This window comes from Eubalaena glacialis, chromosome 2, assembly GCF_028564815.1.
Source record: "Eubalaena glacialis isolate mEubGla1 chromosome 2, mEubGla1.1.hap2.+ XY, whole genome shotgun sequence".
In the NCBI taxonomy this organism is placed as follows: domain Eukaryota; kingdom Metazoa; phylum Chordata; class Mammalia; order Artiodactyla; family Balaenidae; genus Eubalaena; species Eubalaena glacialis.
Window position 1 is genome coordinate 15,643,266 of NC_083717.1, and position 26,840 is coordinate 15,670,105.

Below are 26,840 nucleotides of genomic sequence, written 5' to 3' on the forward strand. Positions count from 1 at the left end.
TTGAATAAGTGAATAGATAGAGGAATGAGTCAATGCATTTTAAAATTAGAAGTAAAACAGACTTTGGGGGCCTTTATTCAGTAAGTAAGTCAACCAAGTTTAAATTGAGAAGCTACTATGTGCTGGGTGTTATGCTGAAATGTAATCTTACTATTCTTGTTTTCTTTTTAAATTTTTAATGGTCTGGAAAATCCCAATAAAAAAATATTAAGTAAATAAAATGGGACTTCCCTGGTGGCACAGTGGTTAAAAATCCGCCTGCCAATGCAGGGGACACGGGTTCAATCCCTGGTCCGGGAAGATCCCACATGCTGCAGAGCAACTAAGCCCGCGCACCACAACTAGTGAGCCTGCGCTCTAGAGCCCGCATGCCACAACTACTGAAGCCCATGTGCCTAGAGACCGTGCTCCGCAACAAGAGAAGCCATCGCAATGAGAAGCCCGCACACCGCAACAAAGAGTAGCCCCCACTCGCCTCAACTAGAGAAAGCCCGCGTGCAGCAACGAAGACCCAATGCAGCCAAAAATAAATAAATAAATAAATTTTTTTAAAAATTAAAAATAAAAAATAAAAATAAAATGAATAAGCACTGGCTATGGATCAGCTATTTTCTGCTTAACGCTTTTTTGCCTCTTAATCCTGGGTACAGGTTAATGGCCTGACAAAAGCTATGATGTGTTAAGGTTTTCTCCTTTCTACTTCCTGGAATGTATATCTAGATCCATAAGAAAAATAAAATAATAGGAACTGCAGGGAAAATAAAAGGAAGACACCAAATTAAACATGAAGAAAGAGTAGAAAAATAAGACCCAGGTAAGAGAATTTAATTTGTACAATGAGAAAGGGACAAAAAATTACTTAAGAAAACCAACAGGGAAAAATCGATTGCAGTCGCAACTTTTGACTTATCTGATGAATCTCACCTAATGTCTAAGCACTGAATTATTTTAACGGTCACTGAGAGGACACTTTCCAAATGAACTTACTCAAAAATTTCATTTAACAAATACTTATCGAGTAACTTCTGTATTCCAAACACTCTGAAAAGTGCTAAGAAAACAAAAAAGTAAAACAAACTGGGTTCCTACCCTCACAGAGTTTACAATCTACTAGGAGAAATAGTCTTCAATCAAATAATTATTCACATAACAATATAATTGAAAACTCTGACAATATAATTGAAAACTCTGTCAATATAATTGAAAACAAGACTCTTTCAGTGGCAAGTAATACATCTCAACTAAAAACAGTAATTTTGGGCTTCCCTGGTGGCGCAGTGGTTGAGAATCTGCCTGCCAATGCAGGGGACACGGGTTCGAGCCCTGGTCTGGGAAGATCCCACATGCCGCGGAGCAACTAGGCCCGTGAGCCACAACTACTGAGCCTGCGCGTCTGGAGCCTGTGCTCCGCAACAAGAGAGGCCGCGATAGTGAGAGGCCCGCGCACCGCGATGAATAGTGGCTCCCACTTGCCGCAGTTAGAGAAAGCCCTCACACAGAAACGAAGACCCAACACAGCCATAAATAAATAAATAAAATAAAAATTAAAAAAAAAAAAAATCCAACACCCTTAAAAAAAAAAAAAAACACAGTAATTTTCTGATTTATGCTATCAGAAAGTCTAAGACTATCTATAGATGGCTTTAGATGTATATCTTCCCAATGCAGCAACCCCCAGAATAATTTTTTTAAAAAGATCCTCTTTCTTCTAGAATGTGTAGATTACATTTAGGCAAGAATTAATTGGCCTGAGGTCCAAGATGAAAGGTTATTATGAGTGTCCACCTTTGGGACACATGCTGAACTGTCTGGAGAAGCATGACATTATGATAAAAGGCCCAGGTGAACAACACAGAGTCGGAGAGATGACATTCCTAAATGATGGTGAGGTGCTGTTTCTAAAAGACTGAACATTCCCAAAGAATGAGAAGGTACTGTTACCAGAAGAAGGGTGTAAGAGATACTGAGCAGATAAAACTATCAGATGTTCACTCCATAAAATTAGTGTGGAATATAGGAAGAACTTGGGAGAGTGTTTCTAGGAAAGCAGTAAATAAAAAGGCAAGGTGAGAAAAATGTGCTTGGAGAGTAACAAATACAAGTTGTTGAGTATATGAAAAATTCTGACCAAAACTTCAGCAAGCAGGTCATGTTCAAGACCTCAGAAAGGCTTAACTCACATCAATGAGTTAACTCACATTCTGGGTACAAATTAATGACCTAACAAAAGGTATGATGTGTGCAGTATTAGGAGACCTTTAAGACTCTTTCGCTGAAAAAATGTTTCAAAGGCCGCCCAATGGTTTGTATCTGGAACTCTTGTAAGTATCTAATTTCAGGGAACATTTCCCAGTATGCATCTTTAGCTTTGAAATACCTGGAAAGCTGTTCATGCAAATTTCATAGTTCAGTCTCTAATTTCTATTTCATTCATTGTTTATCCATACATCTTTTTTTTAACTATGGAATTCTCTCCAAGGAAACGAATGTATTTTAATACTTTATCAGACAATTCAAGTTGCTGGATTATAAATCATTAAAGTATCCCTTTCTCTGTTCTTCCCAGCTTACTACGTGACTTGATCATTCTTAAACCATCATTTGTAAATGAATTCTCAGTTCTTCACAAACGCATGTGACAAATTCCCTTACTCTGAAGCCACTCAATCTCTGGTTTCTCTACACATTTTAATCATGGGTATTTAAATCCCAGGTATCATGTTACAGAAATTGTGACTGAGAAATTCTGCCCAAAGAAATATGTAGAAATAAGGTACAAACAAAACTCTTTGCCTGAGTGATAAATCTGAACAAACGTAGTACCATCATACAAAGTGGAACACTAATCAGATTCCTCCATTCTACAAATTTTCAAAGAGGGCTTCCTATATTTGGAGCTAGTGATGCAGTGGTGATCAGTCCCATACAGCCTGTTGTCTTGGGCAGCTCACAGTCAAGTGCAGGCACAGCCTGTTACACCACTGACGATAAGTGACAAGATGAGGAGGTGTACAGTGCACTTTGGCAAGGTACTCATCTCAGACTTGGACCTGGCAGAGAAACACTGAGAAATGATTCAATAATGCTGAAAATCAAGATGAAGCTGAGACCTGAAGGACAAATAGCCAAGAAGAGGAGGAAAGGGTGCTCCAAGAAGAGGGAATGGCATGTGCAGTTTCTTAGGGAAAGAGAGTATGGGAAACTTGGGAGAGTATAACGGAGGAAGTGATGCATTTGAACCTGGAGAGGTAAACCAGGACCAGGTTACTGAGGGCTTTGACCTCTAGGGCGAGACCCTTAGGAAGACAGGAAGGTATTTTCAGCAGAGGAGTGACACAGATTTTCATTTCAGAAAGATCTTTCAGGCCATGGAATGAAGAATGGATTCCAGCAGGACTATGTTGGAGGGAAGGTGGGAAGCTATTGAAATGAACTAGGCTAGAAATGATGGTGCCTGCCAGAGCAAGGATAAGGGAACTGGGGATACAGAAAGACAGTCTCAAGTCAAACATCCATGCTTGGTTTTAGAAAAATCAGCTTCTTATTGGCTGTGCCTATTTTACAAACGGCTCTTCTAAAAACAGCTTGAGAAAACTGAGATTGCACAAATCTGGCTTCCTGCATAAAGCTGTTTTGCAATGTCCAGACAATGAGACTATCATCTGCAAATGACTTTGAATCATGCTTGTTTTTAAAAATATCTGAAATGAACACAGATGTTAAAAAGATAATGAAGGTTAAATAACAAAGAAATGAAACAGCCTGCCTGGCTTGTCCATTTACTCCTGATTTAAAAATATCCAAATCAGTATGCATGAGTTCAGAGCAATGGCCAGTTCTAAACTGTGCTGAGATGGAGATGAAGTTAGGAATTTCAAATCAAGCAAATTACAAACCTTTAATTTATAAATGCCTACAGTCTAAATAAAATCATAAATCTATTATCTTTAAATGGTAGCAATTTGTAAAGTGTACTCTCATTCAATGTAAATCGGCCATGGAATTGATATTAATTAGCTAAAGAGCAAACATGAAGGAGAATCCTAAATCCAGAGGATTTCACCATTCTCATCAGAGCTAATTCTTATGAAGCAGCAAATTTAAAGTCTTGCTTGGTACTGCTATGCTGGTCCAGAGATAGGTTACTAGAATGACCCTGTAGAAGTGTCATTTCCATGTTTATTTGCCTGGCAACCACCTGTCATTTGTGGTAGTTTCTAAGAAGTTAGGAATTAACATTCTTTTCCTTAGTTGGGTTCTTCATTTTAATTAACCTATGGTTTTCCCCTCTTATTTCCTAAGAAACAATTAGTTGTATGGTTAGTATCATGATGTGATCAGGAAAACAGCACTAGCACTCAATCTAAGGACATAATTTCAATGAAAAAAGGTCACTTGCCAAAAAACCGCTATTAACAATTTGTTATGAAGTGCAGTGGTACTTGTTCTGGCTTTTAGCTGTTGTAGAAAAGAAATTACATCGTCTCCAAGTTGTTCAGAAATTGAAATCTTTACCAAATGACTCTGAGATATAATGTGATTTCAATCAAAAGTTCAACAGAGTTTTTAGCAAAACCTGAAAAGTTTATTCTAAAATAGATATGGAAAAGCAAAGAGCCTTCTAGAATAGCCAAGACACTTCTGAAGATCAAGAAGAAGGAGGACAGCTTTGTCCCACCAGACGTAAAGACTTGTTATAAGCTAAAGTAATTAAGACTGTGATATCTGCACAGGGATAATTACCAGGGTCCCACACGCCTTTATCTTTGAAGTACTTTATCTTGGAAGATCTACCAGGGCTTATCCCAGGTTTTATATTTTAAAGCAGAACATTCACAGCCCCAATAACCCATGAATTCTACTTCTAAATAGAAGTCCTACATATGAACATGAAGAGATGTATGCAAGGATATTTACAGCACCAATGTTCAAAACAGCACTGACAGGTGAGGGAAATTAAGAGGTACAAACTTCCAGTTAACAAAATGAATGAGTCACAGGGATGAAATGTACAGTTTGGGGAATATAGTCAATAATAATGTAACATCTTTGTATGGTGACAAAGGTGGTTAAAAGGTACAAATTCCAGGGGGCTTCCCTGGTGGCGCAGTGGTTGAGAGTCTGCCTGCCAATGCCGGGGACACGGGTTCGAGCCCTGGTCTGGGAAGATCCCACATGCCGCGGAGCAACTAGGCCCGTGGCCACAACTACTGAGCCTGCGCGTCTGGAGCCTGTGCTCCGCAACGAGAGAGGTCGCGACGGTGAGAGGCCCGCGCACCGCGATGAAGAGCGGCCCCCGCTCGCCACAACTAGAGAAAGCCCTCGCACAGAAACGAAGACCCAACACAGCCATAAATAAATAAATAAATAAGTAAATTTTAAAAAATAAAATAAAAAAGTCACAATTAAAATAGCTAATATCAGTCAACTATACTTCACTTAAAATAAATTAAATAGCTAATATCAGATGATATAATTCTTGAAAGAAGTATGCATATGTAGTCACTATACCTAATTTTAAACATAAAACTATGGACTAGCAAAATAATTAAGAGATTTTTTTTAATCAAAAGTTCAGAACAGGATTCATTTAAATATCAGGAACCCATGTGCACTTAAAATATGAGTTAGTATAGCAAAAATTACTTCATATACACTTTTTCATGAATATTTTGCAATGCAGATTACAGTGATGTAATTTCTTCATAGATCCTTTTTTCAACGTATTGAAGGAAATGGATAACAAAAGGAGAAGGGGAGGGGGCAACCAAAAGAAGTCAGATACTGCTATGCCTGCAGTAAGGTCAATGGGCTCTTTTAAACAAACAAAAATATACCAATTGAATAATCAGGTTCATGGGGTCAGTGGTAGCTGCAGTCTAAGTTGTATCTTGGAGAGAATTATGCAAATATGTATGTTAATGTATATAGACTTAGCATGAGCTATACCCTAAATGAACCTACAGAACTACTTTACCTCTTGAAAATCATTATTACTTATGAATTCCACACTGTAAAATGATAAATTCTGCCTGTCTTACTTCCCTTTTAGGGTTTAGGGAAATAAATATTTTATTGGGTCCAAATTACGGTTTCAGAGAGAAAAAGTTGGGAGCTACTGCTACAAACAGATACATATAAACACAGAAGGATATTATTACTATCTAAAAAACATCATTGCATGTTGAATGTTCCATATTCCAACTGGACCAAAGAACACATTATCCTCATCTAAATAAACCAGGGTGTACTTACCAAGCAGCAAGCTGAGAGAGAATTTATCAGTTTTATGTAGACTTCTCCTATCACTGAACACTCCAGTATGTAGAAAATGTAGAAAATTGAATATGTAGAAAATGTAGAATATGTAGAAAATTGGCTTTTAAATATTCTGATTCTTATGCAGTTTATCCGCAGGGCAAATTCTCATTAGTCTCTCTATAGTCTCATAGCCTCAATCAGCTAAGCAGGATGAGACCTTGAGTAGTATGTATTCTAGGGAAATTTTCCAGTTAATGAGTGAAAAATAATAGGTGGAGGAAGAGGGAGGAACTAAGTCGTAAGATTCCAGAAAAGTAAAATAGAAGTCATTCTGCATCCCTGCCTTTATGACCCTCTCTTGACAAAATCACTGGCCACTTTCTACTATAACGCCTGAAGCAGAAACGGTGAGGACAGCTGATTTTAATTTGGAAGGGAAAGGAGAGTTACTAGTGCTTAGATGTGTTTGGATGGCCTCTGGAGGAAGGGATTACAAGACTGTATTTCAAGGAAGGTCACACAGTTTCTGACCCCATGTTCAGATCTACAATTTTTAACAGACTCCTGACAAGACCTCTAATTCTATTTAAATACTCATATCTGTACCATCAATCCATATCTTACCACCTTTTTAATTAAAGAGGGCAAAATAAAAACAAACCAAAGAAAAAATATGCAGTGGGTTCAAAGTCTGGTTACAATACAATGTAGAATACTTTATATTCTATTCTTTCCTCAGATATTATTCTGTTCATTTGGCCAGGCAATATATGACACAATAAATCGTGGGAGAAACTGTCTTAGTAGAAGCATCACTACTTAGTCTGTCATTCTGCAGCAACTTCCTCAGTTGAACAGAATCATTGTCTGGAGGATAGTGAGGGAAGACATCCTGTGTGAACCTCAGTGAAGACGAAAGACTTCTCAGAGTGCAATACTGTGAAGAGATAATTAAAGCTTTGCGAAATATAAATATGTGCTCAGAATGAAGGCAAAGGACCGGAGTTAGTCAGATTAAAAGAAAGCAGAAAAGCAACTTCGTAATATACAACCTTAGGTATTATGGTGACTGCTTTTTATTTACTTATTTCCCATCTCTACAACAAATACAAGATTTTAAGGGAGAAAAGCTGGACAAAGCTAAATGAGAGTAGGAAAGATAAGATGAAGACCCAGGTAAACCAGTACAAAAAATGCAGGCCAGAAGGTTTATATACTTGTTGGACGTGGGCCACAAATTGTGCTCTGAGCTTTCAAAAAACCACATTTTTTAAAAGTAATGTTTCTGGTCACTATTTATAATGTCCAGAAGATGCAAACAAACCAGTGCAGAAGAAGACCAACTATATCTGTTATTAAGACACAAGATCTTTCTCTCTGTGTCTGTCTGTCTCTCTCTGTTACTTGGGGAGCAGATACTGTGCAATGCATTGCACCATACCACCTCCCCCAGTAACAGCCACCATAACAAGTTTTAGGAGACTATATTTTTAAAGCCACCTTCAGTGTAGGTTAATGGCATGAGGCCTAAGCACAATTCAGTTCAAAAGTAATTTCACAAAGAACCAAACTTATTTAATAGTGTTCGTCTCCACTGAAAACAGAGCACCACCACTATATATACATATTATGTATACATACACACATATACATATATATACACACACTGTACTTTAAGGTATTAGATTAAGAACTATACTTTGGTTTCTGAAAATACAGTCAGAAACCAGAAGTATAGCAGAATGGCGGAATGAACTTTTTGAAAGTTCATCTATTAACAGAAGGTTTAAGGTAAATATCATCCAGCAGAACCATTATGACAGACCTCTGGATCCTATTCTCTCATTTTAAACTATTGTTCTCTGAAGCCCACTGTATTTTCATTTCTATCTTACTTATGGAAGAAAGTCATAAATAGACCAAGAAGTATGAAAGTCTCCCAAGGTGACAGTCTACTCAACAGTCCAGCTTGAACTCTAATTCCAGTCGGTTGAGTCAGTTCAACAACTATTTATTGCATGCCTGTGTGGCAGATGCCACAGGGGATTCACAAGTGAATGCCAACAGAGCCTGATATGGTCTAAAGGAATATATGAAAAAGAGATGCCAAAATGAGAAGGAAACAAACTAACTCCTACGATACCAAGCAGAGTCAAACAAGTGCCTTAAAAAAGGCCTAGAGTTCTCGGAGGGTTCTGAGGCACCTCATCCTTTTGTGAACGGTGTCACTGGAGATAAGCCTGTACGAAAAAGTGGAAGGTGGATGGGTGGAGATGGGTTAGGGAAGGAAGGGCAGGAGGAACGGCATGGAGGCGGTAGCACCTGGTACATACTCTGGGAACATCAAGGAGCCTCATTTGGCTAGACTGTTAAAAACACGCAGGGGAGGGTGAGGTGGGAAAGCAGTCTGAGGCCTCACGGTAATGGCCATGGTGAAGAGACTGTATTGAATGTAGTGGAGAACCAACACGAGACTTTAGATCTCATGGTCACAGTTGACCAATTCATTCATCTTCATAAATATACTGTTTCTACAATAGGAGATACCTTTTAGGAAGCAAAAAACTGAGACCAAAACTATTGAAAAGAATCCATAGTATCTACATCTCTGCATGAAAGTATCTGATTCTTGCAGAGAGGAAATCTGTGGGGAGCAAATTAGTATTTTCCATTCCTAAGTTTTACTCAGGCACATGCTCCTTGATAAGAACCTGCTTCTAAAGATCAAACTTAAGAAATGCACAAACTGTCCTAATTGTAATAATCCCAAATCTCTCTGCAAACATCCATGAATTTCAAACCTTATTTCTGAATTAAGTGTTCTAGATCACAGTTATGTCTCATTCCAAACTTACCCAACCTCAGGCTTCAACTTCTATCTATCCTCTAAAGGAAAGAGACTCTCACATTTTATATTTAAAAAATTTCTGTATGCAGTCAAGAGTCATTGCTTTAAAAAAACCTGTGATTTTCTAATAATCTGACCCATGCCCATTTTATAGAGATGTTCGCTTGAATTAACCCGTCTTAATCTTTTGCTCCAGGTATGTCTGCATATAGTTAGAAAATTTATACTAGTGACAGCATGTCTCAACAGAGATACTCTTATAGCAAACTCCACAAATTAGTAATATTTCAAACTAAGTTTTTTAACTCTAATGAAAGCAGAAAATAATAGGAAAATATCCAACTAGAAAAACAACTAAATGTAAATGATCTGCTAAAAATAAACTACTTGTTTCTAGAACACAGCAATATTAGAAAGTTTAAAAAGTGAAAATTCCTTGTGGTCCTAAACTATTATTGCTCTCTCTATAGTGGTCATGAACTTCCTTGTTGCATTAAATCACATTTAAGAGCAATAATCAGGCCAAAATATAACTACATATTTTAGGCCTTTTTTCCTGATTTAAATTTTAGAATTCTACAAGATATTACTGCATCTTTCTCCTTTGACATTGTTACTAAACTGTTTTTCAATCAGTTCAGGGTATAAAGATGAATGTATAACAATATGGAAATGATTTTTGAGATTCATAAAATTTAACATTATTCTAAGCTTATTTTTCTCTAAACATTGGTTGAGGTATTCTATTTAGCGTGGGCAAATACTTTTCAGATATACATGGAATACATTCAATCCTAAAAGAAAATTCACTATATAATGAACTTTTAATCACAAGAGAGATAATTTTGAAGTATACTCTTGGAAATTCCACAACGTGTTAATAATTGCCAACAGTGATGTGAAAGAGAGTACTTGGGGTTTTCCACTGTACTGATTATACCTTGAATACATTCGTGTGGTGTAAGTCTACCTGTAGGGAGTACTATATAAATAATAAATGAATAAATATTTAATTCCAACGAAAATGGGAACTATAATAAACTCTCATTGCTTTAAATTGCCACTCATTTATGAATTTTAAGTTGAAATATCAAAAAATACTGCACATAGGAAAGACAAAATATTGAGGATCACTCATCTCAGGTTTGGGAGAGAATGGGAAGGAAATTAGTGGTTTCTCTGCCCTCTGGTGGCAACAAAGTCAACTGCAGCATTTCTAAAGGAATGCATAAAAAATGTCCTTTATGAAATCAGACTCCCCTGCCCCCACCCCCCGCCAAAATGTCTGTAAAAAAATCCTGATTGCTACATGCCGAATTCCAAGACTGTCGGACTTTTAAAAATTTTCCTGTATTGAACTTTTTAGCTAGACTATTTTACAAAGGAAACTATATTTTTTCTTCCATTTCATTGCTGTATTTTAGGTATTACAGTAGGCTAACCATTTAATTCCAAGATTATTTAATAAAATTAATGCAGACTGATATCCAGGAAAGAAGTTACTTCGTTTTGTAATAAATCTCAAAAAATTTGCTGAGAAATATAAAACTATTCCTTTTTTACTCAATCCTGTAAAGATGTGGGCTTCTAGTTTTCCACCAGAAATACTGGTTTATAATACCTGCAGATCTATGTTGAACAATTTATGTATTTCATATTCCCCAAAGCAAAGGCTTTTAACTATATGTTCAATTTTAGAGTGGAGTAAATTTTATCCTCAATTTGAGAACTCAGAATAGTAAACTTATTGTATGTATTGTTCTTTTCTCAGTAACATATTATTAATGAAAAAAAGTTCAGGAAAAAAATAAACATTTGCTGACCTTTTATTTTTTTTTTACTGTAAATGCATTATTTACTTCCAGTGCCGAAGAGGTTTTCAAATAAACAACTTGGGATGCATTTTTGGCACACGCACCTCTCTAACCTCCTTTGGAAAGAAGTAAATTGCTTTCTTGAAGCATTTACTTATTTCATGAAGATGCCCATGAAAACTACTGTTGCACTTTTTAAAATACATGTGCAGCTTCCCAGACAAGTCTTTTTTTTTTTTACCAATGAAATGTATCAGAGAAATACACAGAAGGTATGATCTATTGATATAAATAATACCTAGTCAAGAACAACCTATGTCCATCTATGCAGAGCCATTATATGTGATAAAGACAAAACAGCCAGGAAACTTGCGTTTTATTCACAGCTTTAAAAGTGTTGTCATCTTGTCGCCCTCCCCCCGCCCCCAAACACACACACACACACACACACACACACACACACACACACCCTCCAATCATAATTTGGAGCAGAGTCAGAATCCGTGCTTTCTCCATAAGAATTTACACCAGGGGCAGACACAGTGTTTCGGCTGTCTCAGCTCGGTAACATTCATTCAAGGACTTCCCTTCAAGATTCACCTCACCTGGAATCCCCAGGTGCTCTCCCTAGCCTTCCATCTGCGACTGGCAGGCTTGACATTTGCGGACGCCAGTATACTTCCTGAGGAATCACTTACCGTTTCCCCTCCTCAGGATTAAAACAGAACAAAAGCAAACCTTGATTAGCCTCATCAACAAGGTTTTATTTCCTTTTTCTTTTCCCTGTAAGTGTCTTTGCTCATTCACCTCCTCTCGAAGTCTATCCATTTCTTCCCGAGGGGCAGAAACGGGGAGCAGGCACCCGGTTCACAGTGGGCAGGGTCCGGAAGGCAGCTGGACCTCCGGCTCAGCAGCGCCTCGCCAGGAGGAGCCGGCGGGCCCAGGGCGGCTGCAGCAGCCACCCCTGGGAACGTGCGGGGCCGGGGCTCCGCGTGGGGGCAATATCAGGCCACTCGGAGGAGGCCCTGCACGTTCAGGCCTGTCTGCGAAGCCGGCCAGCGGAGGACAATGGGGCCAGTGGTTGGTCTCCAGAGGGGCGCCCGCTCCACCGCTGCCGCCTCCTTCCTTCCTTTGCGTCCCGCTGCACCCACCCCGCCCCACTTCCAGCGCCCGCTCAGCCCCCGACAGCAAGAGGGAGCTGAGGTGGGGATCGCCTGGGGCAGGAAGGTGCGGCCCCAGGGCATCTTCTCCAGCAGAGGGGAGCTCTGCAATCCCCGGCTGCCACCACGTCCACCACCTACCGCCCCCATCACGCACTCCCTCAGTTTATCCCGGCAGCAGGGAAGGAGGCGGAGCCGGGGAGGGCACAGCCCGGGCTGCCAGCTCCTGGGCGAGGTATCCGCGGAAGGTTTGCTCTAACACCAGAGCGCTCTCTGGGCGCGTCCGGGGAGTCAGGGCCACTCCCTGCCAGCCACTCAGGTGAAGCAAGCGGTAAATCCTTAAGATAACTAACCCCCAGACCCTACCACCCTACTCATCCAGCCAACATTCTTCTGCCCATTTGAGACGCCCAAGTTTAGTCGAAATGCAATTGCAACAACTTTGCCAAGGGCATAGGTAGGGAGGGAGTGGGTTGACAACGGGGTGCCAGAGAGGTCTTCAGCTGGGCACAAAAGCAAGAAGCGAAAGTGCATCTTACCATTGACTTGGTTTCCAGGCTTCCCTTCAGCGAACTGAAACCGGTCCATTAAAAAGTGGCAAAGTAACACAACTCCTGCAGCAGCCAGGTCGGCCCTCGGGAACCTCGCCATGCCGCTGCCGCGACCTCCCTCCCCTTCCCCGCCAGTACTTCTCCGGCACCCTGTGCCCCGGGGCTCCCGCTGGGAACGGGGACAACGGGGCCGAACGCTGCGGACTGGTCTCGGCGGGATGCAGAGGCCTTTGTAAATTTCTCTGGGACTTCACACCCGGGAGCCGGGAAGAGGAAGAAGGGAGCGCGAGGGGAGCACGGTCCTCTCCGGACCTCCAGGTCTCTCTTCACAACTTGCCACGACACTCGCAGCCCTCACCCCAGACACACAACAACTGCGGAGACGAAAGGCCACTTGAGCTGGGGCTGGCAAACTCTCCGTTCCGCACAAGCAGCGCCACCCCGGTGCCCGCAGACGGTGACTTCCGAGCCCCCGCGACGCGCTCCACTGGGTTCAAAACAGATCTAATTCCTCAGCCAGCGCGGGTGCCTGTCCAAATCCAAGAGGGCTGTCGGCTCGGAAGGAACTTTCCCCAGTCCTAGGGTGGCCCCCGCGGAAGGTCTGGGTTTGCGGGAAGGGTGTCACTGTGGGATGGCGAAACCCCTCCGACAAGTTTTTCTTCTTTTCTTCGCCCCGACGCTGGGCGTGCGTCCGTGCTCGCAGCCGGAGGGATGAGCAGCCCCAGAGCTGAGCCCTGGGAAGGCTCGGGCTGCAGCAGTCTGAGGTCCGAAGGCAGGAAAAATGTATTGGGGAAAGAAGAGAGAGAGAGAGGAAGAAGAAAGAAATGGGGAGGGAAAAGTCAGGCTGAAACCTATCGGGAGAGGGTTCCTCCTGGCTAAGGAGGAGGTGGCCCCAAGCGCCGCCGAGCCCCGGAGTTTGGTGGCGGAGGAGGCGCCGCCGCCGCCGCCGCCGCCGCCGCCGCGCTCCCCCGCACTCCAGCTCCACACTTTGGGGAGGGAAGGCAGCTCGCAATTTGCCAGATCTGCCGCTGCATCCTCCCCCCCCCATCCCCCGCTTCCCTCCCCCTTGCTCCTCCAGGCGTCTCCCACCTTCCTCCCCGAAACCGGCAGCTAGCACCGACCTGTCCAATGGCTGCACTTTCCTCGGGGCTGGCAGAGGAGTCGCCGAGAGATTAAACCGGGGGAGCAAGGCAAGGGGGAGTGAGAGGGCAACTCCAGCCCGGCGTGCCCCCCGGCAGCCGGCGGCCTGGCGCGCCGGGAGAGGAGGCGTGAAAGCCGAGCTAGGAGGGGCGCGCCGGACGGCACCTCTGCGCTGCCCGGGCGCCATCCCCGCACCCGGCTCGCACCCCTGGCGGTCGGGCCAGCGGTGCCCGCACCCACCTGGCCCTGGGCCGCCTTCGCTCCCGCCTGCGGGGAATCGCGGCCCAGCAGCCGACCCTGCGGGCGCTCGCCGCCGGTGGGGTCTTCCTGGGCGCTACAGGGTTAATTACAGTTCGCCATTCCCGGGAGGGCGTGTGCGGCGGCAGCTGGGGTGTGAAGAATGCAAACCTGAGCCCGTATTCGCTTACTGACCCTGCGAAGCCCCTTCGGACCCCCGGCCCGCCGGGCGGGTGGAGGAAGGTGGCGCGCGGCAGCTTGGACCCGCCGCTGCGGCTTTGTAAAGTGTCTGCGGGAGCGAAAGCGAGAGTTTAAAGAAACAGGAGGCCCACTGAATTTCCTACGGGGGCTTTAACAGGCTTTCGCTGGCTGGTTTGTTTTTGTTTTTTCAGCTCGCGGAAGTGCTTCAGCGTTAACCCTTTCCAGCCCTTTCAGAAAGTTTACACCTTATTTCGCAGAGTTAACCTTATTTTAAAGGGGTAAATACAAAGAAAGGAAGGAAAGCAGCATATTGGTTAAAAAAAGTACAGCTTCTAGAACCAGACTGGGCTAGAATTCCACCTCCCCCACTAAATAGCTATATGGCTTTGAGCAATATTCTTATTAGTGCCTCAGTTCCCCATCCATCAGGGGAGAATTGTAGTTATGCCCTTATAAGGTTGTTGTATTGGATTAAATGAGTTAACACTGAATAATTAAAGAATTGAGAACAGTGCCTGGCACAAAGCACATGACTTTATGCTTCTTAAATTAAAGAGAGGGAAAGGAAGAGAGAGGGTGTCCTAAATCAAATGGAGAATTTGCTTCAGTGTTCTAAGAGCAAAAGGTCCTGTTAGTCTATTCTTGTCCAGTCTTTTCCATGCTCTAAAAAATGTATGGGTGCCATCAATACCACCTTAATTTTGTCTCAATACCCACTGGAAGTGGATCCAGATAAACTACTCTTGCCAATTTGATGCCGAAAGAATGCCTTTCTCATGGTTCCTTAGCTGGTGAGCAGAAGAGAAACAGGAAGTGTAGCATGTTTTCCTCAATCCAGTACTCAGTTTGCTATTTATTTTGGAATATGTAAACTCGTCATGGACACACACTCTTTAATGCTACTTCCTCTCTCCTGAGCTTTCTCCCAACCAGGTGATTTCCCCCTCCTCACCTTACTTAGAAAACCTGGTTCTTTTACTTATGCTCATCCAAGAGTTAAGTTCTATGTAACATTACATCCAAAGTTGAGTACCTGAGATACTTATTTAACAGTAAGTTGGAAAAATGAATCTTCCTATCAAAATCTTATTGTCATTTAATTAACGTCGTTTTTTTTGTCTGTATCCCTACTGACCTCACTTACTTCACGAATCCTTGCAGAAAGCTTCCTAAAACGTTCAGTACAGCCCCATTTCCCATTTATATGCAAAATTATGGGGACCCGGGAGGAGCCAGTTCAAGAAAGCAACTCTTCTTTAGTCTGGAATATTTCCCTCCCCTTTCACAGTAGAAAAACGGGTGTTTCCTGTTTCTCTGAGAAGAAACAAGTCCCTGCCTCTCCCTGGTATCATTTTCTTTCTTTTTTCCTTTATTATTATATGTGCAAATTAGCAGTGTTTATTTTCTTGTTTGTTGTCAGCAATGCTTTGCCCTCCTGATTGAAGCTTTATACCTTAAGTGGAAATTTGACGCCAAAAATCGAAAGGGAGTCAAGTGGTAATTCAGAGTAAGTCTGAAGAGGCTTTTATGTGTTTTGTCTATCTCACTGGTCCTGTTTCATTTTACTCATATCTTAATCTTATTCTGAAGAGCTGTCCACATAGAAAATACTTTAGTATGGGAGAAGATGCAGGTAAGCAAAAATCAATCATGCATGATGATTTAGTGCTCAGAACTAAGTAAGAAAGAACAACATCAAAATAAAGTTAGGCTTTGGTACATTGCCTTAAATGTCAACCAATAATTATTTGTAAAAAAAATTATTTTTCCTTCACATTATAGCAAGTAACAACTAAAATGTATATAGGATGGTATGTTCAGAGTGAAATGGAAAGTTCATTACTCATATAAAATCCTGGCTAATTAAAAGTAGTATACTTTGTGGCCTAAATGATCTAAGTTTGCCATATATGTTTCACCACAGAATAATCTATTTCACTTTCATGGAGAGAAATTAAGATATCTCTGTGGAAAAAGTTTCATCTTCCATCTGACTAAAGAGAAGAGTTATAAAGAGTGAGCTTTGTTTCTATTTACTATAGTTGTAAGAACTGAATTGCTGGGGGTTTTTTGTTTGTTTTTTACTCACTGGCTTAATTTTAGCTAACCTCTTGAGGAACAAATGAATCAGGAATCACAAAGGAGCAGCACTTGAGTTCCTTGTCCATGACAAAGGTCTGGAATTCACTGAACACCCTCCTTTAAGATCTTAAGATTGTATATCAGAATCATTCTCACCAACAGAGAACTTTGGGCTGACATTAGCACCTGAGCTAAAGACTGCACAGATTTCCAACCTGTTCGCAACCCCTTATCTACACCAACCTTCAAAGCCATTTCTACACATTCCAAGTGCAATACTATCTGCATAAAGGTAATTACAATTACCCATTTCATCCCACCTCCAACTCTATCATCTCTCCCAAATTGAAACTTGGCTAACAGGATACTCAAGAAACCATCAAGCTCGTTTTGAAAAAACTGAGATGTAATACAGGCTGTGGAGTACTTAGTATTTATTGTAATCTATTATTATTTTAGGAAATAGTTTTTGTCCATTTTAATAGAATTTGTTAAAACTTTCTATAATTGCTGTCAAGTAAAGGGAAATTGCTAGTAGTGGACTGCTTTTATTCAGTCCTAATCTAATATTATGACCTTTTCCTCTAGGTCTAAGGCATTTCCTCTTTCTCCTCATTTAATAGGGCTAATTTTTTTTACCTCTGGTACTCAATTACAAGACTCATTCCTTCATCTTGGCTGACGTTCAGAATCAACCAAGATTTCATTATACTATTGATGGATATTTCAGCTTTTTGCTCTTTCATAATTTAAGTAAAAATTTTATAAATAGAGTGTTTTGAATGAAATAAGCATTTAAAAAAATTACATAACAGCTAATATCACTCTTTGTTTACAGGGACATTTAGCATGCAAGAATACTTAATGCCTTTTATCCTCATATCAATAGTACATTTACTATTTAGATGAAATTAAAATATAATTATATTTGCCTCTTTCATAATGAAATAACATATTGCATTAAAATGGCATACATGTTTATACTGTCTTCTTTCTGAATCTTAATAAGCTAAAGTTTTTTTGACCAGTAAAGAGCAAAGTGCAAAAAATGTGCAGCTCAAAATAGTAAAAACAAATTAATAAAATGGAATTGTACACTCCTGTATGATCAGGCCACTCAATATGGCTATTCTCTTGCTCTTTGTACATCCCCGCTCCACCGGTCCCTGCTTCACCTACTCACGTGAACAGTGCTTGCCCCCTGCCACAGCTAGCGATTGTTCTAATCCTTTGGCTCCACCTGCTAGTTTATTAAAGGGAAACATCTGCCCTCATGATGGTTGTTAACCTGAGGAGCTGTAAGGGACATGCGCCAGCTGGTTTCCCTGGTAACTGATGAGCCAACCTGACATCAATTCCCCCTATAAATGGTAGCCTCCTTCTTCCCCAAGCGGTAAAGATGGTTGCTGTGGCTTGTCTGCTGTACGTGTGGGGCATTGCACCAGGACCCTTTATTTCAGACAGGTAAGATCCCCTATCCAATATTACTGATCTCTGTCACTGTCTCAAGGCTCTTTCTTCAGTGTCCAGGCTGTGCAACTACAATACAAGGCTTGCAGGCCTGCAGAGTGCAGCACAGCAGTTGGTGAACAAGTCAGGACACCAGGGAAACTCCCATGAGCACTGAGATGTTGGGAAATAAGAACAGGGAATGGACACTTGTGGAGTTAAGCCTGGGGTGGCTGTCCACTAGCATGTGGGGCCCCAAAGTTGTGAGAGGTAATCCCGAGGTGGTCGTCCACTAGCGTGGGCGTGCCCATGCCCCGTGGCAGCTGTCTACCATGAGAGGTATCTTTCTCTTCCATTTATGTTGATAATAGCCTGTTAATCTCAGAGTCTCTTTCAAGTTTAAGAGTAGCAGCCCCGTGCTCATGGTTCATCTTGACTGCACAGGGATGGCTGGTGAATACAGACAGAACACAAGGACCTGGATTATCTACAAAATACAGGCATACCCCTGACCCACCACCCCTAAACAATTACAGACACAGGCTTTAGGGATAATAACTCAGGAACAGACTTGTGAATTAGACATGGCCAGTTACCCAGGTTTGGCTGGGGCCTGTGACAATGGCAAAATGATAAGACTACCCTTTTTTGGTCATAGCTATGGCAATGGTCAGAGCAACAATACAGTGTGAGCGAACAACAGCTATATGCTGTCTACAATGCATTACAACAGGTGGAAGACATTATAAAAGGCCTACGTAAGTCATCGAGCAATGCAAAAACCCACTATTCAGGGTCTAGAAGAGCTGTGCACGACATACAGGACTCCCATCGACATTGATAGTGACCAAGGAACCCACTTTACCCACCACAAAGTTCAGGAATGGGCCTCTAAAAATGACATATGCTGACACTTCCACCTGCCCTACAACTCCACTGCTGCTGGGCTAACTGAAAGGATGAAAGGATTACTTAAACAACAATTGAGATGCGAAATCTATAACTGAACATTCCAGGAGCAATCATTCCAGTGCCTACGCCACGTTAACCCAGAGACAACTAGTCAACACCATCCGAGTTCAACTGTTGACCACCAAAGGACCGCTGCCGATTGATTATAGGTCAGGACAATGACTCACTTTTGCCCTTGCCACGGAATCTACCCCCCGAGAAACACATTATAAAATGGCCCTGGGACTGGCAAGTAAGTCCTCAATAGTTTGGGTTTGCTGCCCTGTGTGGGGAATAGAATTAAAAAAGGGACTTACAGATCTCACCTGTCTTCCACCCGGCCCCGCCTAAGACTACTAAGGTAATTAATCCGGGCCCCATAATGGAGAAAAGCACCATTATTTTAACCTGTGGTCTGTTACTCCGCCTCTCCACTATTTGACATCAACTGTGCGGACTGAGTGTGGACGGGTGGTGTGGTACTGCAGGCCGCGACAAAAGCCATAGGTAGGTGTGGTATTATCTCAGAATGCTGTTACTGCTTGTATTTTGCTTAATGGTCATGATCCCTGTATTGTGCCTGTTAAATGCCTTACATTTCATCTCTCATCTAAGTGGAGGGAATCTGTTCGTGGGCTAGGTAACAACGATGGCCTCACTGCCAAATGAATTTGATTGCAGGGTCTATGGCAACATGCCATTGTCGTCCTCCTGTGGATGTCCATGAAAAATTGAGCCAATACGTGACTGGGTCCAAAGTTGGCCCACTGCTTAGACTCTGTCTGTATTGTCTCTGTGGTACTTGGTTGCAGTACGCCTCTGCACACCTGACCTAGGTATACTGGGGAAGGGGGTGGACCAAGATGGTAAAGGTGGTGTGGGGTATGTAGGGTGGAGTGTACGGCCAGGCCACTCAAGATGGCTGCTCTCCTGCTTTTTCTACATCCCCTCGTCCATCGGTCCCTACTTCACCTACACCCTACTTATACGAACTTGCTTGCCCTCTCCCCCAGCTAGTGATTGTTCTAATCCTTAGGCCAGAACGGCGCCGCCTGCTCGTTTATTAAAGAGAAACATCTGCCCTTGTGACGTTCATTAACCTGAGGGGCTGTAAAGGACATGCCCACGCTGCTGGTTTCCCTGGTAACTGATGAACAAACCTGATGTCAATTCCCCCTATAAATGGTAGCCTCCTCCTTCCCCAAGTAGTGAAGATGGCTGCCCTGTCCCGTCTGCTGTACACGGTGAGGTGTTGCTCCAGGACCCTTTGTTTCAGACGTGCAAGATCCCCTATCCAATATCGTTCTCTGTTGCCATTTTCAGGCTCCTTCTTCAGTCTCGGGGCTGGGCAACTACAAGGTATACAGGCCTGCAGGGTGCAGCCTAGCAACACCTAAAAAGGGTAAGGGCATTAATAAATGAAACATATTAAGGAATATGCTGCACAATACCTAATATGGAACACTCAGAAAAGTTCTGAAAATGCTGATTGTTGTGGACATTGTCAACCGAGATTTTTCTGAACGGATTAAAAAATGTCTGAACCACAGGAAATACGTTTCGCAGAAGTTGTGCTTCTGCAGAGCCCCTAGTGGAGGCTATTATTCCTAGCACAGATCATGGCCCTTGTGTTAACTGCTGAAGTGCTCTGCACCACATGCCACCACATGACTAATATGCAACCCTGATGGCTTCTACTGCATTTCCTTTCCTCACCTTGCATTCATCTTGTTTTCTTTTTTCTCTTTTTCATCTTCACCATATGAATTTTTTATTGATTTATAATTGACATAGCTCTAGTCTCACTCGTTTAAAGCATACAGTTCAGTGGATTTTAGTATACTCATAGGACCATCTAATTCCAGAACCATTTTCATCACCCCAAAAAACCTCATGCCCATTAGCAGTTACTCCCCATTCCCCTCCCCCACAGACTCTGGCAACCACTAATCTACTTTCTGTCTCTATGGATTTGCCTATTCTGGATCCCTCACATGAAAAGAATCATATGACATGTGACTTTGGGTCTGACTTCTTTCATTTACCATGTTTTCAAGGTTCATCCATGCTGTAGCATGTATCAGTACTGTATTCCTTTTTATTGCCAAATAATATTCCATTGAATGGATATACTACATTTTATATATTCAGCAGTTGATGGACATTTGAGTTGTTCCCACGTTGGGGCTATTATGAATAATGATGCTATGAACATCATGTACAACTTGCACAATATATGTGGATACATGGATGATACAGTGACTCTATTTAACTCTGTGAGGAAATGACAAACTGTCTTCCATAATGGCTACACCTTTTTTACATTCTCGGCAATGTATGAGGGGCCCAATTTCTTCTCATCTTCACTAACATTTGTTATTTCCCATTTAAAAAAAATTATAGCTATCCTGGTTGGTGTGAAGTGGTATCACATTGTGGTTTTGATTTATATTTCCCTACTGACTATTGATATTGAACATCTTTTCAGGTGCTTACTGGGCATTTGTGTATCTTCTCTGGAGAACTGCCTATCCAAACCCTTTGCTCCTTTTTAACTGGGTTGTTTTTTTCATTATTGAGATGTAAATGTTCATATATTCTGAACACTAGCTCTTGTCAGATATATGAATTGCAAACATTTTCTCCCATTGTATGGATTGCCTTTTTACTTTCTTGATAGTCTTTTCATGCACATCTTTTAAAAATTCTGATTAAATACAATTTAAATATATTTCTTTGTTTCTGCTTTAGGCACCATATATAAGAAACCCGTGCCTAATTTAAGGTCACAAAGATTTACACCCCTGTTTTCTTCTAAGAGTTTTATAGTTTTAGCTCTTAAATTTTTTTAGGTTTCCGATTCATCTTGTTTAAATATTTGTATTCAGTGTGAGGAAGGGGACCAAAATTATTCTTTTGTATGTGGATATACAGTTGTCTCAGCCATTGTGGACAAAATTATTTTCTCATTGAATGAACTTCGCATCGTTGAAAATCAATTGGCCATAGACTGGTTTATATCTGGACCCTTAATTCTATCACATTGATCTATATGTGTATCCTAGTGCCAGTAGCAAGCTATTTTGGTTACTGGGCAAAAATAGTAGTTGGAATTTTGATAGGGATTAAATTTACTCTGTAGATTAACTTGGAGACTTCTGCCATCTTAACAATAAGAAATCTTGAAAATCTTGCAATCCATTTAAATGCAATGTCTTTTCATTTATCTAGGTCTTTAATTTCTTTCAAAATGGTAGTTTTCAGTGCACTATCCTTGTACTACTTTTGTTACATATATTCCTAAGTGTTTTTTATGCTGTTATAAATAGAATTTTTAAATTTCACTTCTGAATTGTTCATGGCTAGCATATTAATTTGCTATGGCTGCCAAAACAATACCACATGCTGAGTAGCTTAAACAACATAAATTTTCTCAGTTTTGGAACTGATCAAAGTGTCAGCAGATTTGGTTTCTTCTGAGGCCTCTCTCCTTGGTTTGTGGATAGCTGCCTTCTCTAAGTGTCCTCACATAATCTTGGCTCTGTGCGAGTGCATCCCTGAAGTCTCTCTTTCTTTATGTCCAAATTTTCTCTTATTAAGGACACCAGTCAGATTGGATTAGTGCCTACACTAACAGCCTCATTTTAATATATCCTCTTTAAAGAACTGATCTCCAAATAACAGTAACATTCTGAGGTACTATGTATTAGGGCTTCACCATATGAATTTGGAGGGCATACAATTCAGCCAGTAACAACTGGTATAGAGAAACACAAATGATTTTTTGCTTATTAGTCATGTATTCTGCAACCTTGCTGAACTCATTAATTCTAATAGTTTCTTAATATGTGTGGATTATATAGTTTTCTATATGTAAGATCATGTTATCTGCAAACATAGTTCAACATCTTTCTTTTGAATATGACTGGACTTTTTTTTTTTTTTTGCCTGATTACCCTGACTAGAACCTCCAGTACAATGTTGAATAGAAGTGTTGAGAATGGATGTCTTGTCTTGTTCTTAGAGGGAAAGCTTTAGTTCTTTCATCATTAAGTGTAATGTTAGCTGTCGGTTTATCGTTGATGCCCCTTATCAGGTTGAGCAAGGTACCTTCTGTTCCTGGCTTGAGTGTTTTTTTATCATGAAGGGATGTTGGGTCAAGTTCCTTTTTCTACATCTACCAATATGAGTGTGCATTTGTTCCCTTTATTGTATTGGTATAGTATATTGATGAACAAACCTTGTAGTCATGATATAAATTCCACTTGGTAATGGGATATACTCCTTTTACTAAGCTTCTGAATTCAATTTTCTAATATTTTTGGAGAATTATAGCAACCATACTGCTAAGAGATACTGATCTGTATTTCTTGTGATACTGTCTTTTGTCTAATTTTGGTATTGGGATAAAACTATCCTCATTAAGTTAGGAAGTATTCCCTCTTCTATTTTTTTTGAACAGTTTGAAGAATTCATATTCTTTAAACATTTGGTAGAACTCGCCAATGAAGCCATTTGGATCTGGGTTATTCTTTGTGGAAAGCTATCTTGATCACTAATTAGTGTTTTTACTTTTTATTAGACTGTTCAGATTTCATTTTTTAGTCTGTTTTGGTATTTTGTATCTTGTTCACAATGTATCAATTCGTTACCTAATTTGTTGGCATACAGTTGGTCATAATATCCCCCTAAACTTGTTTTTCATTTGTGTAAGTTTGGTAGTAATGTCTACTTTCATTCCTGATAGTAGTAACTAGAGTCTTCAGCTCTTGATGCTGTGCCATGGGTCTGTGTCTTTTTATGGTTTGATTACTATAGCTTTGTAATGTAATTTGAAATCAGGACGTGTGATGCTTCCTGCTTAAGAAGAAATTGCTTTGGTTATCTGGGATCTTTTGTGGTTCCATATGAATCTTAGGATTGTAAACCATCTAAGTGACTGTCTTAAGATAATTTAGATAATCATATGTTTTTTTTTTTCATTCTATTAATGTGGTGTATTGCATTTATTGACTTTCATGTGGTAACTATCCTTGACTTCCAGGGATCAGTCTCACTTGATCATGGTGTATAATCCTTTAAATGTGTTGAATTTGGTTTGCTAATACTTTATTGAGTATTTTTGCAACTATATTCATCTGAGATATTGGTCTGTAGTTTTTTATTTTTTAGTACTATCCTTATCTGGCTTTTGTATCAGAGTAGGGCTACCCTCTTAAAATAGTTTGGGAGTGTTTTCTCCTACTGTATTCAATTTTTTTTTTTTTTGAGAATTGCTGTTTAATTCTTTAAATGTTCAGTAGAAATCACCTGTGAAACCATCTGATTATAGACTTTTTTTGGTCGTGAGGTTTTTGATGAATGATACAATCTCTTGTTGGTCTGTTCAGATTTTGTTCAAGACTCAAACTTGGTAGGCTGTATGTTTCTAGAAATTTATCCATTTCTTCTAGACTGTCTAATTTGTTGGTATACAATTACTCATAGTTGTCTCTTACAACTTGCTGTATTTCTGTGGTAGCCAATGCAATGTCTCCCTGTTGACTTATAAAACTGAGTCCTCTTTTTCTTGGTAAGTCATCTAAAAGTTTGTTTTCAAAAAAGTCTTCTTAGTTTCATTGATTTTTTTTCCCCTATTTTTCTATTTACTTCATTTATTTTTGCTCTGATCTTTGTTACTTCCTTCCTTTATATTAACTGGACTTTGTTCTTCTGGTTCCTTGAGGTGTAAAGTTGGGTAGTTTATTTTAGATCTCTCTTGTTAATAGAGCCTTTATCTTTATAAACTTCCGTCTTAGAACTGCTTCTCCCGCATCCCATAAATTTTGGTGTATTGTGTTTCCATTTTCATTTCAAGATATATTTTGGTTTCTCTTTTGACTACTTTGATCCATTGGTTAGTCAAGAGTGTGTTAATTTCCACATTTTGTTAATTTTCCAGTTGTCCTCCTATTACTGATTCATACCACCGTGTTCAGAAAAAGATTTCAATATTTTAAAATTTACTGAGAATTGTTTGGTGAACCCATCTAGTAAACTTTTCAAGCGGTTATTATACTTTTCAACTCCAGAATTTTTATTTGGTTCCTTTTTATAATTTCTATTTCCTAATCGACATTTTCTATTTGAGATACCATTTTCATAATTCATAAAAACTCATTTGGGCATACTTTCCTTTAGCTCTTTTGAACATTACTTAAAACAGCTGATTTAAAGTTTTGTTTTCATCTAATGAAAACATCTGCACTTCCTCAGATTGTTTCTATTGATTGCTTTTCCCCATGCGTGGGCTATTCTTTTCTGCTTCTTGGCAAACTTTTTTTTGCAAACTGAACATTTTGAATAATGTGACAACTCTGTAAATCAGATGATATCCTCTACCCAGGGTTTGTTGTTGCTGTTTTCTATAGCCACTGCTGTTTGTTTAGTGATTTTCCTGTACTAATGTGAAATCTGTATTCTTTGTCACATGTGGCCACTTAAGTCTCTACTTGGTTGGCCTCACAGTTGCTGATCAGGTTTCCTTAAAGGACTGGAACCAAATTTTCTGTCTTTGCTGAGGGGCTTGTGTGTACTTTGTATGCTTTCAACATTCAGCCAGATTAATTTTCAGCTACACTGTAAGTTCCCACTTTCTGCTGACCATGGCCTTATGGTCAGCCAAAGATGAGGCACTGTAGTCTTCTAAGGTCTTTCCTCAGCAGGCACATAGCTCTACACATGCATGTGGCCTTCTAAATTCCCTGCAATATATGTCTGAGTCTTTTAGAGCCACTATAGGCATCTCATTCTTCAGGTTTTCCTTAAGATTTTTGGTTAATCTGTGTTCCCCAATAGTTATCAATCTCCCCAGGCAGCTGCAAAGATAAAGCACTTGACTAATTGTTTTCACTGCAACGTAAGGAAGAAGGCTTTTAGTATAGGGTGTGTTCCAAGTCAGCCTTGAAATTGGGTCTTCCAGGGACCCTTCAGATAGGTAAAATAATGACCATACTTTGGAAATAAGGCTTTGAAAGAGATCCAGTTCTACTTGCTCACTGCTGTAGATGCCGTGCTGCACCGGGAATGCAGAATGTTACCTATTACAGCTACCACTGAGCTGGAGAGCAGCATAGGGCTAGAACATGATAAAATGCCCAAAAGCTCACTGTTCTTGAGAGTCAACCATTTTTCTTGCATTAATACTCCTTGGGTTGCTGCAAGCCTTTGGTTAATTTCCAGAATTCTGAAAAGATTCTTCTGATAATTTTGCCAATTGCTTTTATGGAAGAACAAATGTTCGGAGGTCCTTCCTCTACTATTTTTGCTGACATCCACCCCTGCTTTTTTAAAAACAGTCTGAAAACTTTGGGGATTAGGAGGGTAATAAATCTGAAAGAATTAGAGAATCACAGGAAGAAAAATATGTAAAGTTTAAAATATCTAATTTAATTCTTTGAAAATGTAGAAGAGAATAGTATAACATCTGTATGTTTTAAGAAGTTTAAGAGACTTACAAAATACACTGGTTCTCTCTTTTAATACACTTCACTTTTAAAAATTTAACATGTCAGCATAAAATATTCATATCTTTCAACTCATTAACCTCATGAAGCCTGCTCCTACCTAAAACAGCTTTGTCATCTATTCCTCAGTTCCCCTTTGTATAATTTTTAACTAACGAGTTATTCACTTTTAATCTTTAAAATAGAAATAAACAACGTACATGGAAGTTGACTTGAGTTGTTAGGAATCTCAGCATATAATTTGACTGAACTTATTTTCTCACTTGTCTTTTTCTGAAGTTCTTTGTAAACAAATCTGTTTCAACTGATTCATGTCTGTTCAGTCTTAACAAGTAAACAGAAAGAATGCAGTATAATATTCTGAACATTTCTTAAAAGTAGAATTTTCCTTAAATGTCTTTATGTGCAAATGTTGACTAAAATGAGTCATTAAAATGATCAATTACATTAGGTAACAGCTATTTTACTGCTAATTGATATTGATCTTAGCCCACTATTTTGTGCTTCTCAACATCCTTTCTAGCTCGATTTCACCGTGTCCCCGAAGTGACACTAAGAGCCCAAATGGACTCCCAAATGTTTCAAGCTCTCTAACCTCCTTTTGTAAAAAACTGTGGTATAATGTATATAAAATTTTTCCA

The 26,840-nt window shown here is 40.3% G+C and overlaps 1 protein-coding gene and 1 pseudogene across 2 annotated transcripts in view; one reads left to right on the plus strand and one right to left on the minus strand.

Moving 5' to 3' along the window:
- Positions 1 to 14,295, minus strand: part of PLXDC2 (plexin domain containing 2) — a 419,623-nt gene extending 405,328 nt beyond the window's left edge. The window contains exons 1-2 of one of the 2 annotated variants that reach the window (XM_061178854.1): positions 14,207 to 14,295; positions 12,623 to 13,393 (exon numbers count right to left, since the gene is read on the minus strand). In XM_061178854.1, the coding sequence (XP_061034837.1) occupies positions 12,623 to 12,734 (112 nt within the window). In that variant the 5' untranslated portion in view covers positions 12,735 to 13,393; positions 14,207 to 14,295. The other variant, XM_061178848.1, reaches the window with a different exon arrangement.
- Positions 14,296 to 17,693: 3,398 nt separating this feature from the next.
- LOC133084567 (E3 ubiquitin-protein ligase MARCHF2-like) overlaps positions 17,694 to 26,840 on the plus strand; it is a 65,274-nt pseudogene continuing 56,127 nt past the window's right edge.